The 16437-nt window shown below is 39.3% G+C and overlaps 1 protein-coding gene across 2 annotated transcripts in view; it reads right to left on the minus strand.

The window, feature by feature from the left end:
* Positions 1-15246, minus strand: part of uvssa (UV-stimulated scaffold protein A) — a 45959-nt gene extending 30713 nt beyond the window's left edge. For both annotated transcript variants that reach the window (XM_035650717.2, XM_035650715.2), the window contains exons 1-8: positions 15038-15246; positions 13696-13863; positions 12205-12358; positions 10368-10544; positions 9680-9800; positions 8430-8936; positions 7842-7951; positions 7110-7238 (exon numbers count right to left, since the gene is read on the minus strand). In XM_035650717.2, the coding sequence (XP_035506610.2) occupies positions 7110-7238; positions 7842-7951; positions 8430-8936; positions 9680-9800; positions 10368-10544; positions 12205-12358; positions 13696-13805 (1308 nt within the window). In that variant the 5' untranslated portion in view covers positions 13806-13863; positions 15038-15246. The remainder of the gene's footprint in view (positions 1-7109; positions 7239-7841; positions 7952-8429; positions 8937-9679; positions 9801-10367; positions 10545-12204; positions 12359-13695; positions 13864-15037) is intronic.
* Positions 15247-16437: the final 1191 nt, after the last annotated feature.

A 16437-nucleotide genomic window follows, 5' to 3' on the forward strand; every position in this document is an offset into this window, starting at 1 on the left:
CTGCAAAAAGACCAGGGAAATGTCACTTACCAAAATTTTTATTTCCAACCATTAAGTCAATTAGAGGCAGTAATAAAGTCTCAGCTGGGTAAAAAGCATATGTTAATTTAAAATATTTAATCATAGTTGATTAAGAATTTGCATTTGCAATGCAGTACTCAGTAGTAGCCCAGATTAAAATTTTGTATTCTTCACTTCTGATTGGAGATATTTGTGCATGAGGTAACATGATGTCAGTGATTCCTGTGGCGCAAGAAACAGTCAGTGCTATGACATCAGAAACACTGCATTATGTAATGATACCGATGACAAAATTATATTTCATAATATGGATTGGTCAAATGTGTTTGATTCCTGATATGATCAGTAAAGTCAGAAATCAACATTTCCAATCCACAGGGTCAGATCATCCGTATAATTGTCCATTCGTTCCAATGTTGACCTGTTTCTGGAGAAAGGTCACTCCACTTATAGGCCACATTATTACCTGGCTATCAAGGCTAAAACTAAAGGTGTCATCAGCTCAGCACATTCCCAAAGCCGTGGTCATTCAGCTGGGTTTGTGTACCTGTATTACAAGTAATGTTCTACATTTCTGTCGTTCTGACTGTCTTTGATTTCTGTCTTGCTTACTTCCCATCTGCTTTTCATCAATCTTCTCCCTCTTTAATTATTTTGAGAAACAAATTCTGAATTTTAAAATGAAGCTTGAATAAGCTTTTTACTGTGGGGCATATATTGTAAGCCCCCTTAATTCCATGCCTATTGCCATTAATTATTTTAGACCCACAATTTCTATTGTGTTTTATTCAATGCCCGTATTGATGAAATCAAAATTGATCAACGAATTTACCGAGGCACAATGAAGAAAACTAAGAGATTTCCTGTGAACATAATGTATGAAACAGAAATAAATGGAAAAACATACTGTGTTCAAGTGAGAGGGAGAGACAGACAGTCAGAGAATGAGTGTACAAATGAGAAGAAAGGAGCGTTAGAGGAGAGAAATAGAGGGATAGTCTTCCTTTGTTTATCTCCAGTGAGAAACAGGCGGCCACATCCATTGTGCTGTGATAAGATGGGTTATCAGCAGTAAACAAGGCCTGGGCCGGTTTGAATAGAGCCCGGAGTGACTGAATACACTCTTAAAAACAGATATGTTCAAATAAGTCTGAACGTCTTATCCTTTTCTAAACACAGGCCCATATTTTCACTAAGCAGCACTCAACGGATACATATAGGATCCTCCTGTCGGAGCTCTTACTGAAAACTCCTTTCAAATATGTTCACTTTTCCAAAAACTATGAAAGGTGAAAGGTACTGCAAGAGCAACCTAAACAAACTTGTCAAAAATGTCATGTTTAATAATATTAAAGCAACTTCTCTCTTGTAACTAAACCAAGAGAGAAAACAGTTTTACAACATAATCTGTGGAGAGCGATGTCACAACATCTGCAACACAACAAAAAAATGATCCATCCGTTCATTCTATACAGCTTATCCTTTGAGGGTCCCGAGAGATCCTGGACAGGTCGCCAGTTTATCACAGCATTATCAATATTCCACCAGCAGAGGGCCTCAGCAGAAGATAAGCATTGTGTCAATCTCTAGAATTTGTGGGACCCTTTACGCATCTCTTACATATATGAGCATCAACAGTCAGGTGGAGCTCTGGGTTAGATCACACTGTGCGCTTTAAATAAACTTTTAAGGGCAACTCTGCTCTCTTTCCACATTTTTGGCGTCATCCAACCCCAGATTAAAACTAAGTAAGAAAGCAAAACTGTGCCATTGTGAGTTAGCAGATCTCGCCATTTCTCACCAACTACTGGAGCTTGTCGAATCACCATTACATATTTGAACAAACTATCACCAATCTATTCACAAACGTGTCTCGCACAAAACAGCAGTCCAACAATGTATGCATTTCTGTTTTCAATCATCTTCCCATTTAATGTGAAGGGCTTCTTCACTCGATACTCCTTCTCATTCTATCATTCACTGAACGAGCCTTTCTATCTGCCTGCGTAACCCTTCTTTTTTCAGCTCCCCCGTTATGGGAGACTGTATTCAGAGGCCTGCTGAGAGAGAAACCAATCGTGTGGTGTGTCAGCAGCCCGATAGACAAGGACCCAGTAATGGAAGGCCTTTTAAGGCTAAAAAGGAAAAGCTAATTATGATAAAGGGGCTGTAAGTTGTGTGGTTATCACAGTGCTGGGCCTGCTGGTGCAGCAGACTGGTCCTTGACAGTGATAACCAGGCAGAGTGAGACACCCGGTGCTCTGTCACTGTCAATCTGCTGCTCTGTTCAGCTAAAGATGGATTTACACACAACAACTTTTATGTCTTTTTTATTCCCAAACTCAACCTTTTGTATTCATTGGTCCTACAACCTGAGACTGCAGGCTGCTGGAGATTTGGTATGCAATGCCAGCATGCCAGCTATTAAATACTTTCAATAATTTCAACACTTACTAACCTCGAACAAGCAATAAGCTTGACTGAATACATTCATGGCACAACATTTATTCAAGGAAACGCCGGTCTGGTTAGTTTGTGTCACCGTTTGTGTCACCGTTTTTCATGTCAAACAACATTAGAAGGAAGATGCTGAACCAGATACAGAGGTGCCTAGATAGAGCTATAAGCTTTCAAGGTATGGGGCACATTAATGGTAATAAAGGGAATGAATGGGTACATCCTCCCTCTTGCTCCCCAATTTCTTCTCTCCGTCTCTGGTGCATTATGCATTATGGCATTGCCTTGCTATCTCACCACTCCAAAATGTTTTTAGTTTTTTTTTATAATTTATTTTTACTGCAAATATTTCCGTCCTCCCTCTTGACCATTTCCATTATGATCCTTCTCTCTGGGAGCCCAAAGACATGAATGAATGAACAAAGACACATTGAAAAGAGAAGATGACACATTTCAGAAAGAGCTATGCAAACTATCACAGATCAATACTGGAGTGGTTCAATGAGTCAGAAGTGCACGGCACATAATAATTTAAAAAAAGGATTAAATGTGCTTGTAACAGCATTTAGTCGTTAAAATTTCTGGCATTTTGTATTTTATTTATTTTTGGTATAGAAAAAAACAAGCATTTATAAACTCTTTATCAATCCAGCCTGAACACTTGTACAGTGCTGAAATATTAATCAGGTCATATTTCATTATATATCTTGTGAGACAGTAGACTGATTCCACTCAAGAGGCAAGCAAAACAGCTCAGTGGTGGCAAACCTCTGGAGCTGCAGTTTTTTTGTGGATTTATTAAAATCAAAATCTAAAATCTTATTATTCAGAAACATTGCTGTGGTTCACATAGGTCAGGTGCCTCCTCTTAGCTTACATTGTTCTCAAGATGCGTCTGATTGGACATGGTTTAGTAGGACTGGACCGGACTATGAATTTTGTCAGTCGAATCAGATTTTGCTGTTCAATACGAATATTCGACAACTGAATCCTTAAGTGATTCTCAACCTTGTTTAAGTCAGCACCCCACTTTCCATTATCCAGGTCCCCTCCGCTTGAAAAAACGTAAGGCTTTGTCAACTGCACAGTCACACCCACAAAAACAGAAATTACAGATGCAATGGCTGGAAGTCAAGTAAGCTTCAAGAGACGATAACATTTATGCAACAAGTTCAGTTCTAAACTGAAATATTCCTCACAAGTCTTTCAATCAAAACCTAACTGAACCAAATTCTTTGATTGGTGTAATCATTGAATGAAATCGTCCTTGAGTGTAATGATTTTTAATAATCTCAATCAACTGACCAGCAATTTTTCTCTTTAAGAAACCCAAACATTTGTTGATATCGAAACATGGCTTATCATGTAAGTAACCTAATTTTAACCATGGTCTTAGCATGGGGGCGATGGTTCACCTGTCAGTAGGATAAAAACCTGAAGCAGTCTAAGCCAATTTGCAGACCCTGTAGGAGATCTGTGGTTTTTTTGAAATTAATAAAGATTTCTGAGAATTCTTTTTTCACATTTCACTTTTGAAATGTGGGGCCATTGATTGTAGATTGAATGGAATAAATTGTCATTTTATCAATTTACAAAGAAAGAAGTGACACAATAAAGTGTGTTAGTGATTCCTGAGACCTCTGTACAGATGTTCTCATTGGGTTTCTGCTGTTTTAATACTCAGTCGGGAGCAGGATATTGTTGTCACCCTTATGTGTGTTTGTAGACAATAACAAACACAATAACTCAAGGGTAGGGTAGGCATCGTCCCTCCAATGCTTGTCATCCAAAACTTGAATTTGGAGGGGAGCACATGGCAACCCCTACCCCAGAGATGTGGCAACATTCAGCTGGCTGTAACCACACCTACTATTTCTTCAGTGACACCCACCAAGACTGATTGTTTCCTGTGTACCTGGCAAATATTTTTTTTTAGAGAGGAAGCAGGACTCCATCAAATAAAGGAAAATGTCTTCAAATATTTTCCAAAAGAATATTAAATAAAAACTTTAAAAATATATGAATTTCACGCGTGTACTTTGGCTGACAGATCCCTGTTCCACTCAGAGATATTCATTTAGAACCCAAAACATTGTATTCATCCAGGCTGTTGAATTCCGGTGAAGAGGAACCTAGTCATCAAGCTGAACACTCCTCTGAAGCCTCTCAGTCAAAGCATGAGGATGTATTAACATCTGTATCATAAGTCAGCAGTACATCTGTTGTCCCTCCTCCCAATTTCTGGTAGAATGCTGCCATCTGCTGGCCATGCTCCAGACCAACTGTGACTTGAACTGACTGCCTCCATAGTATATACAAGTCAATTGTACCGAACCTAAATTTGAAGTATTAGCCACAAGTAATTTCCCTCCATGAGTACTAATAGTGACTGTCTAATACAGATAAATCCCGATTTGATTTTTCCCTAATGCTTTTATTTGACATACAGATGTGACTGTAGATGTTGTTACACTCACATCATTGAAAAATGTATGTACCGGTCTTCCTGAAAAAAAAATGAAATTAAAAAGCTTTTGTCCTACACACCTAGCGGCCTCAGGTTTGCCACAGGACAAAATCAAAGAAGCTGTGAATCGAGCTGGATTCTATAATGGCGTATTTGGGCCATTGTAGGAAAAAAATTAAAATACGGAGCCGAGGGGGGGGGGGTAATATTTCGAAAAAAAAACACAGAATTTCTGACATTAAAGTCATAAAATTACCAGACAAAAAGTCTCAAATTTACCAGAAAGAAAGGCAGAAAAATGGTGCTTTAATCGGCTTCATTGATTTATACAACAATTTTTTTATGACGAAGAGTTGGTAATTGGAGGGGTTCTTTTCACTGAATATGCATATATCCCTGACATCAAAATACAAAGTGAAGTTTAGAAAGAACGAAGAACCCATCCAAGGTCCGACGAATTTGCCATGTGGATTTATCTCCGGTAGAGACCGGGGCTGGTTTGTTTCCAGCAGCTACATTTACAAGACTTGGTTTGTAACAATTCCCTATTTACAGAGTAGCGCACTGTGTTTGTGTATGACAGCGGACAGAGCGGATTGAAAAATGTACTTTCTTGATAAACAAAACACAATTTCTTGTATATTTGCGACTTTAATCTCATAGATTTTTGAGTTTTTTCTCATAAATTTACCACCTTAATATAATATTGCCCCCTTCTCCTGGCTCCGTATTTATTTTTCCTACAACGGCCTTAATACGTCGTAGGATTCTGACTTATTCAACAAGGTTTTTCTAAAAAATGTCCTGGATTGGCCATTTTTGGTGCCCCTCATAAGTGGTGATGAATAAGTGGACTGAAGAGACACTATTGTCTTCAATCCTATAATCAGTCATTCAACCTATTGAAAACAGTGCTGCCCCCCAAACCAAACCATTGTGTTAATCACACTGAGCATGGACACAAGGAGATAAGGAAGAAAATAATACTGTCAGGCATGGTCAAAGTGAAAGCTTCAAGAGCATCTCCACTGACTAGATATTCCTGTGACCATATTTGTTAATATTATATTAACTTCCACAGAAGAAGATACAGGAGGAGCAAAACTGGGCTCCTTATGACAAATAAAAAAAGCATGACTTGGCGCTTGGTTAAATGCATGTTGACAAGCCACAATACTTCTGGGAGAATATCCCCTAAAGGGTGTGTTTCAAAATAGTCCCAATATTTCCATTCACAACATTGTTGTATTGCTAAAAATTATGTTACATCAACAGTCAAAATGAGAATCTCCCTGAATAATGGATAGAAGTGAGTAAAATAAAAGTGGTCTAATTCCACTTAAATGGTGGAACTTTGAGCAACTTCAGAAAAATATGTTAACCGTAGAAAGTCAGCTGAGGTGGCAGAGTATTTACCTTTAAAAATGTTTTTTTAAAGATCCCCTCCAGTCACGTTTTAAAGTATATAAAAATAATCTGCTATGCCTAATATTTAGTTTTACATTGTTTACCCATAAAAAAGATTTTAAAAACCCTCTGAAATGGGCCTACAAACCATCCACTCTCTCTCCCTCATTGAGGACTTCTGAGACTATAACTATTCATTATATGCAAATAACACAGGTTGCGCCCCGCCCACCACAGCTGCTCACATTAGGTTGACCGATGGAAAAATGTGCGCAATAAGATGGCTAACGGCAACATCGGCGTCCTCTCATGGATGTGCTGCCTCTGCTGCACTGGAAGTTTCCGGTTTCTTCGCCTACATTTGGTTTTCTGTATTTGTGACGTACCAAATCTAGCTTGCCCAGGATTCGTTTGAATTTCAAATTGCAGAGAAGTGCACAGAACTCTCCTACTCCAGGAGAGGAATGTGAAAAGACCAGATACAAGCCCCTAATCAATGTGAGACATTTTAGACGACAGAAACAGAAGAAAAACACTTTTTTGAGTGGAGGGGGACTTTAAAGAAACTCCACTGATGTAATTTTTAATTTCAAAAGACAGTGGCAAAATATATAAACATGTTAACACAATTTTCCATTTCCCAAAAGAGTATGAACAGAGAAAACAACAACCAACGAGACCATCTTGGCCTCCGTTTGTCATATGTTAATGGTAAACTGATGCAGATGACTCAGCTGTGATATTGTATAACACTCACCACTTTGCGGACCCTGGTCCTGTAGTCGATGTGAAGCTCTGTGTGTTTCTGCAGAGCAGCTTCTAATGATTTCCTCAGATCCAGTGCTCGCCTTAATAGCTGCTGCTCTGCACCAGCCTTAGTGAAGACCTAAACATGCACAGACAGGTTAGACATATCCTAGGCTAGGGGTTCTCAACCTTTTCTACTTCAAGGCCAACCTATGTATACTTGCAACGGGACAGGGCCCATTAAATTATTTTGGCTAATCTTCTCTTTTCTAAGCCTCATTTGAGAGCGTCAAGCCACACTCAACACATTGGGCTTTGGGCTCTGCGTCGTCACCTCCATAGACAAAACCATATTTAATGAAGTCCGGATTGTATCTATGCACACATTTAACATTTTTAGGTGAAATAGTGACGTCGCCACCGTCATCATTCCAAGCAAGCTAATATAATTAATAATTCATTATCTGAATAATCATTTATAAACTTTATCGCATATAAATATATTGAGCATCCAATTACCATCATATTATTAGATTAATCAACTTTGATTTGGCCTTCCTCAAGAGCCAATTAGAAATAAGATCAGATAGAAAGAAAAATATTATGCCTTGCAGATGGTTTGAATCCTAACACATATGTGCGAAGTTTAAAATATTAATAAAAGTAGAGGGAGTTGGTAAAATAGTAATGTTAGCATTAGCAACCTATATTTTGTCCTCTCATCTTCCACCACTGTACTGACCTGCACCCAGCCCTTCACAGCCGGGAGGTGTTTGGTTGTTATCAGTCTGTGGAGGTCTATCAATGTGGAAACCACTGCCTCATTATCCTCTGTCTCCTGTACGTGTAAACCTGAACGATAAAAAAGGGGAAGGGAAGAAAAGCAAAATAATATTTTATTAATTATTCCTGGTAAATAATTTTATAATATGATGAATTTGTACACTCAGCCACCAATCAATTAGCTACACTTGTGCAATAACAGACAGGAACCTGTTTTGGTTCCAACTAGAAAAAAAATCTAATTCTAATTCTAAACCATGGTTTCAACAAGTAAGTATTTAAGACTATTGTTTGGAGCTTATAGTTATAGCTTCCAGTACCAGAAAAAAATTTAAATAGTGGTGGAAAGTCTGCCTTCAAAAATAAGTTTCAGAGTAAAGTGCATTATGTTGAAAGGTGTCTTTAATATTTTGTCCATCCCCATACGGAATCAACAGAAACTGAACAGTGTATCTATCAAAGGGACAGGATGTGTTGCATTATAGTTTTAGTAACATTTTAATATGAGGGTCCACTTGGTGAACTGGTTTGTCAGTGAACTACTCACCAGGACTGAGGTTCAGGTCCAGACTGTAGGAGTGAGAAATGAGCCCTGAGTTCCGGATAAACACATCTTCATCATAAAGCTCCTCTTCCTCTTCACTGCGTCCGTCCTCTTTTTCCTCGTTTTCTTCCTCCTCCTCTCCTTCCCCGTGCCTTTTCTGAATCTCTCTGTTTTCTTCTCGATCTCCAACCTTCCCTCCTATTATCTTCTCCTCCTCCTGCTCATTTCCACTCCTCCTCACCTCATACTTGGACATTTTATCCTCCTTTCCATTCCCTTTTCTCTCTTCCCTGCTCCCTTCAACCTCTTCATCCATTCCTCTGGTTCGGTTATCCCTCATATTTTTGCTGCAGCAGGGCTGTTCATCATCTAATGGACATTTGAGGGCTTGTTGGGAGTTTGAAGGATTTCTGATGACTGTCTGTATGTCTGTGAGCCCAAACTCAGGGAAAAGTAGCCCCATACAAGCCTCTATCTCCGTCAACGTCGCCTCAATTTCCTGGTAAGAGTCTGACAAACAAATATAACTTTGTTAGTGAACACTATAATGGTTCAATACTTCAAACCTGGAGAAAAAAAACATATGAGGACAACTTTTTATTAATCTCCACATTGTAGGTTTTGATTGTTTGTTGTTGGATTTGTCAGCGGGATTACATAAAACCACAGAATTGATTTCCACGAAACTTGGTGGAGGGATGGCACATGGGCCCAGTAAATTGGGGTGCAGATCTGGACAAAAGGGCAGAGCCAAGAATTTTGAATCACTTTCTTTAACATTGCAACTTGTGACATTTTCCACGATTTCTAAGGGAATAATGAATGGACCTTAATGAAAAAGATCAGGCATATTTAGGGGACTGATATCTACGAGTGTGTGCTATTTTGGTGCGGATCCAAATAAAAGTCCAGATTTAGTGGATTTAAATGTGGTTTCACAAGGGAACTGTTGGGCCTTGGCGGAGTCATCAGGGATCCACAAACATCAAAAGAGTTTATTCTTAATTAAATAAAGATTCCACCGTGCTTTCAATTTAAAGTCTTTTGTTGTCATTGCACAGCTTTCAACAGTGTTACTCAGTGGTACAAATAGCATAACTCACAGAAAGTAGAACCTTTCTTATGTGTTTGCTGTCAATGACTTGCCCCTTTTTACTTTTAAAGGACATTATTTTATAGTTTTAGTTTTTAACAAAAACATTTTTATGGTCATTATGGCTAGTGTTGTTAAATGATTTTGTTGTTTTTTTTACCCTCCATGTCTTTGGAGGCTGCCTCCACTTTCTCCTTGTAGATCCTCTCCATTCTCCTTCGTCTCTCCTCCTCCCTCCTCCTCTCTGCGATGCTCCTGGCCTCAGCATCTTGGAAGTCCACCTGACAACATAGACACTTTTCACCACTCACATGGTTCACATGTGGAACACAACATGGGACGTGATTTAACATGGTTAACACAGTCCAAGTCAGTCAGTATTACAGTCAACAAGGAGAAAAGTGATCATATGCAGACACGTGTCTAATCACACCTCAGAAACTGTTTATAAGATAAACCTGATGTAGCACAATAACCACTCTGAACAATATAAAATAGACAATGTACAGCTGCTGTTTTTTGTATGTTTAAAGAAAAATGTTTAAAAAAAACTATCTACCTATCTATCTAGCAGCTAAAGAGCAAGCCTCAGCTGAGTTTCAGTTAAAGAGTTATTTCTCATAACCACCGACAAGAACAAAATGATTCATAGCTTCTCAGGGAGAAACGAGAAACACACACATGTAATTCTAAATGTGTATCATATTTGTCTGAATCTGTTCAGATCAGCTAACGGTAGGAAGAGCATGGAGGACTTCATTGGAGGAGCTAAATTAAGTTAGCAAAGATAAAGCTGCTAGACCGAGTCTCGGTGCATCTCTAACTTCACCACGGGCCATCGCCCTCACCTTCTTAACCTGTTTAAGGAAGTGGTAGCCCAGAGCCAACTTCTTATAAGCTGTCCCATATAACGCCTGCCACGACTGGACCGTCTGGAGGGCCAGTGACCTCAGTTTCCTGGCTACTTCTTTAGGAGGAGGGAGGGGCTGGTCTGAGTCGGTCTCCACTGTCAGCTCCAGGAACTCCTGCAGAAGGAGAAGGAGGGAGGACATTTTCCACAGATTGATTTTCTAAATGAAGTGTTCCATTCCAACATAGACAGTAAATGCAGTTATTCTTTGCAACTCACTCAAAATTAAATGTTAGTAGTAAACAATGTGGCCACAATAACCTTTTCCAGAGTGTGATCAACTGACAAGAAACAATGGCATGGAAATGAAACAAAACAGTGATTATGATTCTGCTCACACCTGACATTCAGGGAAGTCAGGTCCTGTAGTGTCTACTATGGATTAGAGGGGCAGTAAGCGATTCCAGAGAAAGCTTGTTCCTGTCTTTGTTGTGATTTTACTGATCAGGCCGGGCCACAAACTAGCGACCTCGGGTACGGGAGTCCGACTCACCAACCTCTAGGCCAAAACGGCGGAGCTGCAATGCTACCTGCTAGCACGTCTCTTAAGGTGACGACGAGTGATGTTGATTTTGTGCAGACTTTTTTTTTGCAAAAAGAACGAGAGAGCTAGTCTGCACTCCGCCAATGTGTGAGAGATGGGGAGTGATTCGTCAACAGCGGGTGTTACATCAAGTACACTCGTCGGTGCGTCTTCGGGTCTGCGCAGGAATTAAAGTTCTTAGCTGATACAATTTCTGTCAATTAGATTCCAGAGAGGCCACGCATGAGATCAGTGTAGATCTACACCACCTCCTCTGCCAATGGGGCGGTGCCCGGATTAATGCGCGCGTACGGGTCTCCCGAATCGCCTCCCGTGTTCTCTTGCACCCGTGGTCGTCCCTGGTGTGGTTTAACCAGCACGGCCCGCTCTTTTATCCCTTCCACCACGGCTCGGTCCAGACCGGACGTCATGGGTGACGCCACTCTCCTCACCTTCCCTCCAAGCGTCGCACCTCACCGGCCTGTTCCGAGGGCTTGAAGGGGCCTGATGTCGGTGCGCTCGCGGAGGCATTACAGGACAGCATCAATGTGTGGGGTGGTGCTTAAATATCATAATTTCACTTATTTAGAAGGCATTTAGGGTCAAAGGTGTGTACACACTATTCACCGTTTTTCATGAAAACCTATGGGAAGCGAGTGCTAAAAGTGGCCTATAAAAAGGAGATTTGGAAAATGCCAGGAAGTGAAATAAAAAATCACATTCTATTTATTTTTTTGGCATTAATCCCTGCTTACATCTCACTCAACAATGGCAAATAACCATTGACCCTTTTCCTCATTCAATTCAATTAAATTGTGAACTGAATAAAACAGCACATTGTAATTTCTGTAAGTTTCTATTCATTACCAAAGCATTTATCAGTATTACAGTTAAAATGGCGAAAATGTGGATAATTGCGTTGCAGGCCGATTTAAGGTTTGCCCCTAAATTTTCTGCTTGTGCCCCTAAAAATTTCATTAAGGGGCTAAAGCGCTCCTAGTAAAAAAAGTTTGTCTGGAGCCCTGCAAACTGCACTCACATTGTTGTGTGGTGCGGTCCGCACCATTTTTTTGTTTTTCGATTTACAGAGCCTGGGCTTAGCTGAAAACCCAGATTGTTTTGCATTCACACACAAAAGCAACAGCTGACAGATGGTGAGGAAATATTCGCTGTTTTCGCAAAACATGCATTTTTTTAGAAACGCTCAGTGCCCCTTAAAATATCTGCAGCCAGCTAGCTTTGATTGATCTACCTGGAAGTTGTCCACAAGCAGCGTCCTGAAGTGGTGCGATCTGGTAAAGAGCTCAGAGGCTATCTGAAAGGCCGACAGTCGCACCTCACAGTGCTCCTGGTTGAGCTGGGCCATCACTGAGTGGTACAGATGGTCTATGCAGTCATTAGACACTCTGGGAGGAATGACAGACAGACAGTGAGCAGTGATTTGCTCCATGATAGTTTTTTGTACTGTGTTGTATCTGTGAATTATGAAACTAAATGTTTAAATAACGTGACATGACGAACATGTTTGGCAGTTTCCTAAGATCACCTAGCTAAAGCTAAAGCAGTCTAATACAACAGGCCTGCATTGAATCCTTCTTCAAGAACATGTTAAAATGTTGTGTATTGTAGCGCAACAATGACCGCCCACTCTTTTACGGCTCCGGTTCCGGAAGTGAATTTACCATTCATTCCATTCAAGCGTTTCCATGTTAACAGCAATCTCCACCAATCAGAGACGTCGATGTTAGACTGTAGGATAGTGGGTAGTGTAGTGTTTCTCAATGACATCACAAATTAAGCATGTATTTCTTAAAACAAGGTTGATTTTATACGGACTTGTAGCTTCTACAGGTTCATATACATCGTTTTACGACCTTGTAGCTAGTGGTAAGTCTACCTTGGATGGTTACCACATTATAGCTAATAATCAAAATGTCAATGGAGAATACGAATGGGACTTTCACTTACAGAACCTCACTGTTGCAGTCTATTGGCATTGGCCACCAAAAATTCATCTCCAGTATTGTGTGGTGCTATTGAACTGCACTGAAACTTGTTGACTTGTGTACCCATTCTATTTTCTACTGTATTCAAATGAATGAGGGCTAAATATACACAAACAATTAATTTTCTCTGCGAAGGAGATTATGTTTCGCCCCTGTCCATTTGTTTGAACAGATTTAGAGGATACTTGGTGGAAGGATGGGAGAGGGGAACCCATTCAAATTATTACATTAAATTTTGTCACTGATACAGACAAAGGGGCGAGTCCGGGATTTTTTTTATTTGTAACTTCCTCAAACATTGTGAAATATCAGGCATATTTAAGGGACTGATATATATGAGTGAATGTTATTTTGTGCGGCTTGATTGGGTGTAAGGGGACTGTTGGTCTTTGGCGGAGGTATGTTCTCCACTGAGAGCCAGTCTAGTTGTATAATGCAATACAATTCAGAAGCACCATACACTACTAGATCCTCCAAAATGATCCGATGAAGGAGGATTAACTACAGGCCTGTTCCATTAGACTTTAACAGTTTTAGCTAGGTCTCTTTTAATTAACTGGCAACTGAGTGTATATTATTACTGTATAATACAGAAGATATAACGGGTACTATGCTATGATAGTATTTCTTCCCAATACTAATACAGTATTGGGTATCCCAATACAGTGTATGTGTACCACTGGATTGCATCAGAGCTGAAGTCATCTGATTGGCTGCAATGAAAACCTGTGACTTACTTGCAGATTTTCTTGAGTTCATTCATCTTGTCCTGACTGAGCTGTGGCTGACCCGATGTGGTCAGCTCCTCCACCAGCTCCGACAGCCGCTCCCTCTGAGACAACTCCATCACTATTCATTCACACACAAAGTGACCAGGGTGCTGATGTTGACTAAAATGAGTTTACCTAGAGTAAAGATCAAAAACAAAACCATATCACCATAGACAAGAGATTAAAAACATGACTACAAGATAGTTCAACAACATGAAACTCAAATAGAGCGTGACCGATTTATTGGTTTGGCCGATAAGAGCCTGTCACAGAATCGGCTTGTTTGTCTATATGTGCCACTATAAAAAGATTTACTTTACACAATTAACAACGCATTAACTATGTGCATTTATGTTTACATTATACATTTAAAAAAGTTATATTTATTTGGTTTTATTTGTTTTTCTATTTATCCATAGTTAACTTTAATTAAGTTTATGGTTCAACTGTACAACACAACATCAATTAGATATCTTTGTCATAAGGGCTTGACAAAGACATCTTGAATCAATGCCATTTATATGTATGTATGTATATATGTATGTTTATAAATTGTTTGGTGTCTGAAGTATTTTGACAAATTACACATTAAGTTGATTTTTGAAGGTTAAAGTAGTGAAGTTTCTAACCTCACTAAGTCAGTACCTTGTGACTGACGGTAGCGCCAAGTGCTCCACTAAAATCTCCACACTGGAGGAGCAAGAGTCTCCTTCTGAGTTGAGCATTAAAACAGTCTCTGATAAGAGAAACTATAGGTTAAAGATGATCTATTTGAAGAAATCATTATTCATTCCTGTATAACAGTAGAACTTTACCAGCAAGTGTTATGAGAGCAGTTTGTTAAAGTGTTTAACGAAGTTAATTATCCAGATCATGGTGTTATGTGTTGTGAGGCTTTTTCATTTGCGTAAATTGTTCTTGTTTGACCTGTAGTAGGCTGCAACCTACCACGTCAGGCTACATGATGTTTACATAGTGTTGATCCACTCGGTTGTCTGCTATTGTTGATGCATTCTTGGTTTTCACAGGTACTTGGTTCAACAGCGGACATGCTTACAGTCTGACGTACTGCACATGTCACTATTACCGTTTATTTGTTTAGTTTTATTTTTCACATGTTAGCTACTCACATTTTTATATATATATAACGTAAGATCAAGTGTCATTCAGTTTATACATTTTGAATGATTTCTGTTGGACTACAAAAGACTACACAGTCAACAAAGCAAGTTACTTTTGTTGAGTATAATTTAAAGGTTAGCAGCTGCTGCGATGCTTACACAAGTAGCTAAGCACACCCACATCTTACCAGCTCGTAGCTTGTGTTAAAATACTGAACGTAATGAAGTCATACAGCTGTTAGCTTCCGCTGAGCGTGGAGAATCGCTGTCCATTCATGACTAACGTCAGGAATTTGCAAGTTGCAGGTTTGTCCCGTTTAAATATGACCATCCTCTGGTTTGGATTGTGTATCTATTGTGTTCACAGTTCTGTTTCCTCAAATGAAACCCAAATTATTTCCGGTTGCCACTTTTACTTCCGGTTTGACTTTTCAAAGTAATGTGTCGCTAAAGCCAAAGACAAGACTCCCTGTGCTTGAGGACCTGGATGACGACAGAATCTACAGTGAATCTTCATTGTTTTAGTTTTAAGTGTGCTAAAGATATGTGTGCCAAATCCTCTTCAGGGGACCTACCTTTTTAATCTAGATTTGATTTAAATCTTACATCTTTTTTAACTTTTATTTATGTCAGTATTTTTACCGTTTTATTTTATTTATATATTTATATAGGCTTAATTTAATCTTATAACTTGTATTTATTTATATATGTTATTTACTCTCCTTTCAATAATATATTGTATTAACCCTAATACAACGTTTCTCTGTTAATTATATTATTTTATCCTCTTATACTGTATGTATATACATATGTATATATTTGAGTAATGGATAAGTGCTATAAGGACTAATCTGTTATGGATTCACACTCTAAATCACCACTTAACACAGGTACAGTCCAGAATAAACGGGACGAGAGGCTGATGGCTCCAAAAATATAACAACTTTATTTACATTTACCAATAAAAAACACTTTTATAAAAAATAATAAAAGTGTTTTAAAGCTACACAGTAGCTAACCAAACCACCAGGCAATTACTGGTTAACACAACAAGCTGGGCAGTTAGTTTGTATAGCACTGGTGTGACCAGAGGGCAAAAAATATCACTGCACACAAGAAAATCACAACACACCAGGAATATGCATATTGCCACACACTGCCACCAAACTATGACCACACAAGAGGGTCTCCATAAAGTAACAGTGAACCTATAATTCCCAATTGTGCAGGCTACAGTTAGGTTTACACATCACTCACAAGGTATATTGCACCAGCCCAACCTAAATTAATATCAAAAGGAAAACAAACAAAAACAATTAGAGAAAAAAGCCCAGTACTCCTAAATGACTTAGTAGGGGGAAAAAACAGTGACAGTCAAAATAATACACATGAAGTCAGTCCTTTAACTCATCCAGGTTCCACCAAACCGGTGACCTGCTTAATGCTGTGATGACACCTTATTCATAAACTCCGCTCAAAATATGCACCGTGGCCATGCAGTAAAAACAGATGACGGGAGATGTGATGACGGGAGATGTGATAACGGCGTGTCTATACGGCGACCACACTGACCAACCTCGAACCAGGC

This window comes from Scophthalmus maximus, chromosome 9, assembly GCF_022379125.1.
Source record: "Scophthalmus maximus strain ysfricsl-2021 chromosome 9, ASM2237912v1, whole genome shotgun sequence".
NCBI classification, from domain to species: Eukaryota; Metazoa; Chordata; class Actinopteri; order Pleuronectiformes; family Scophthalmidae; genus Scophthalmus; species Scophthalmus maximus.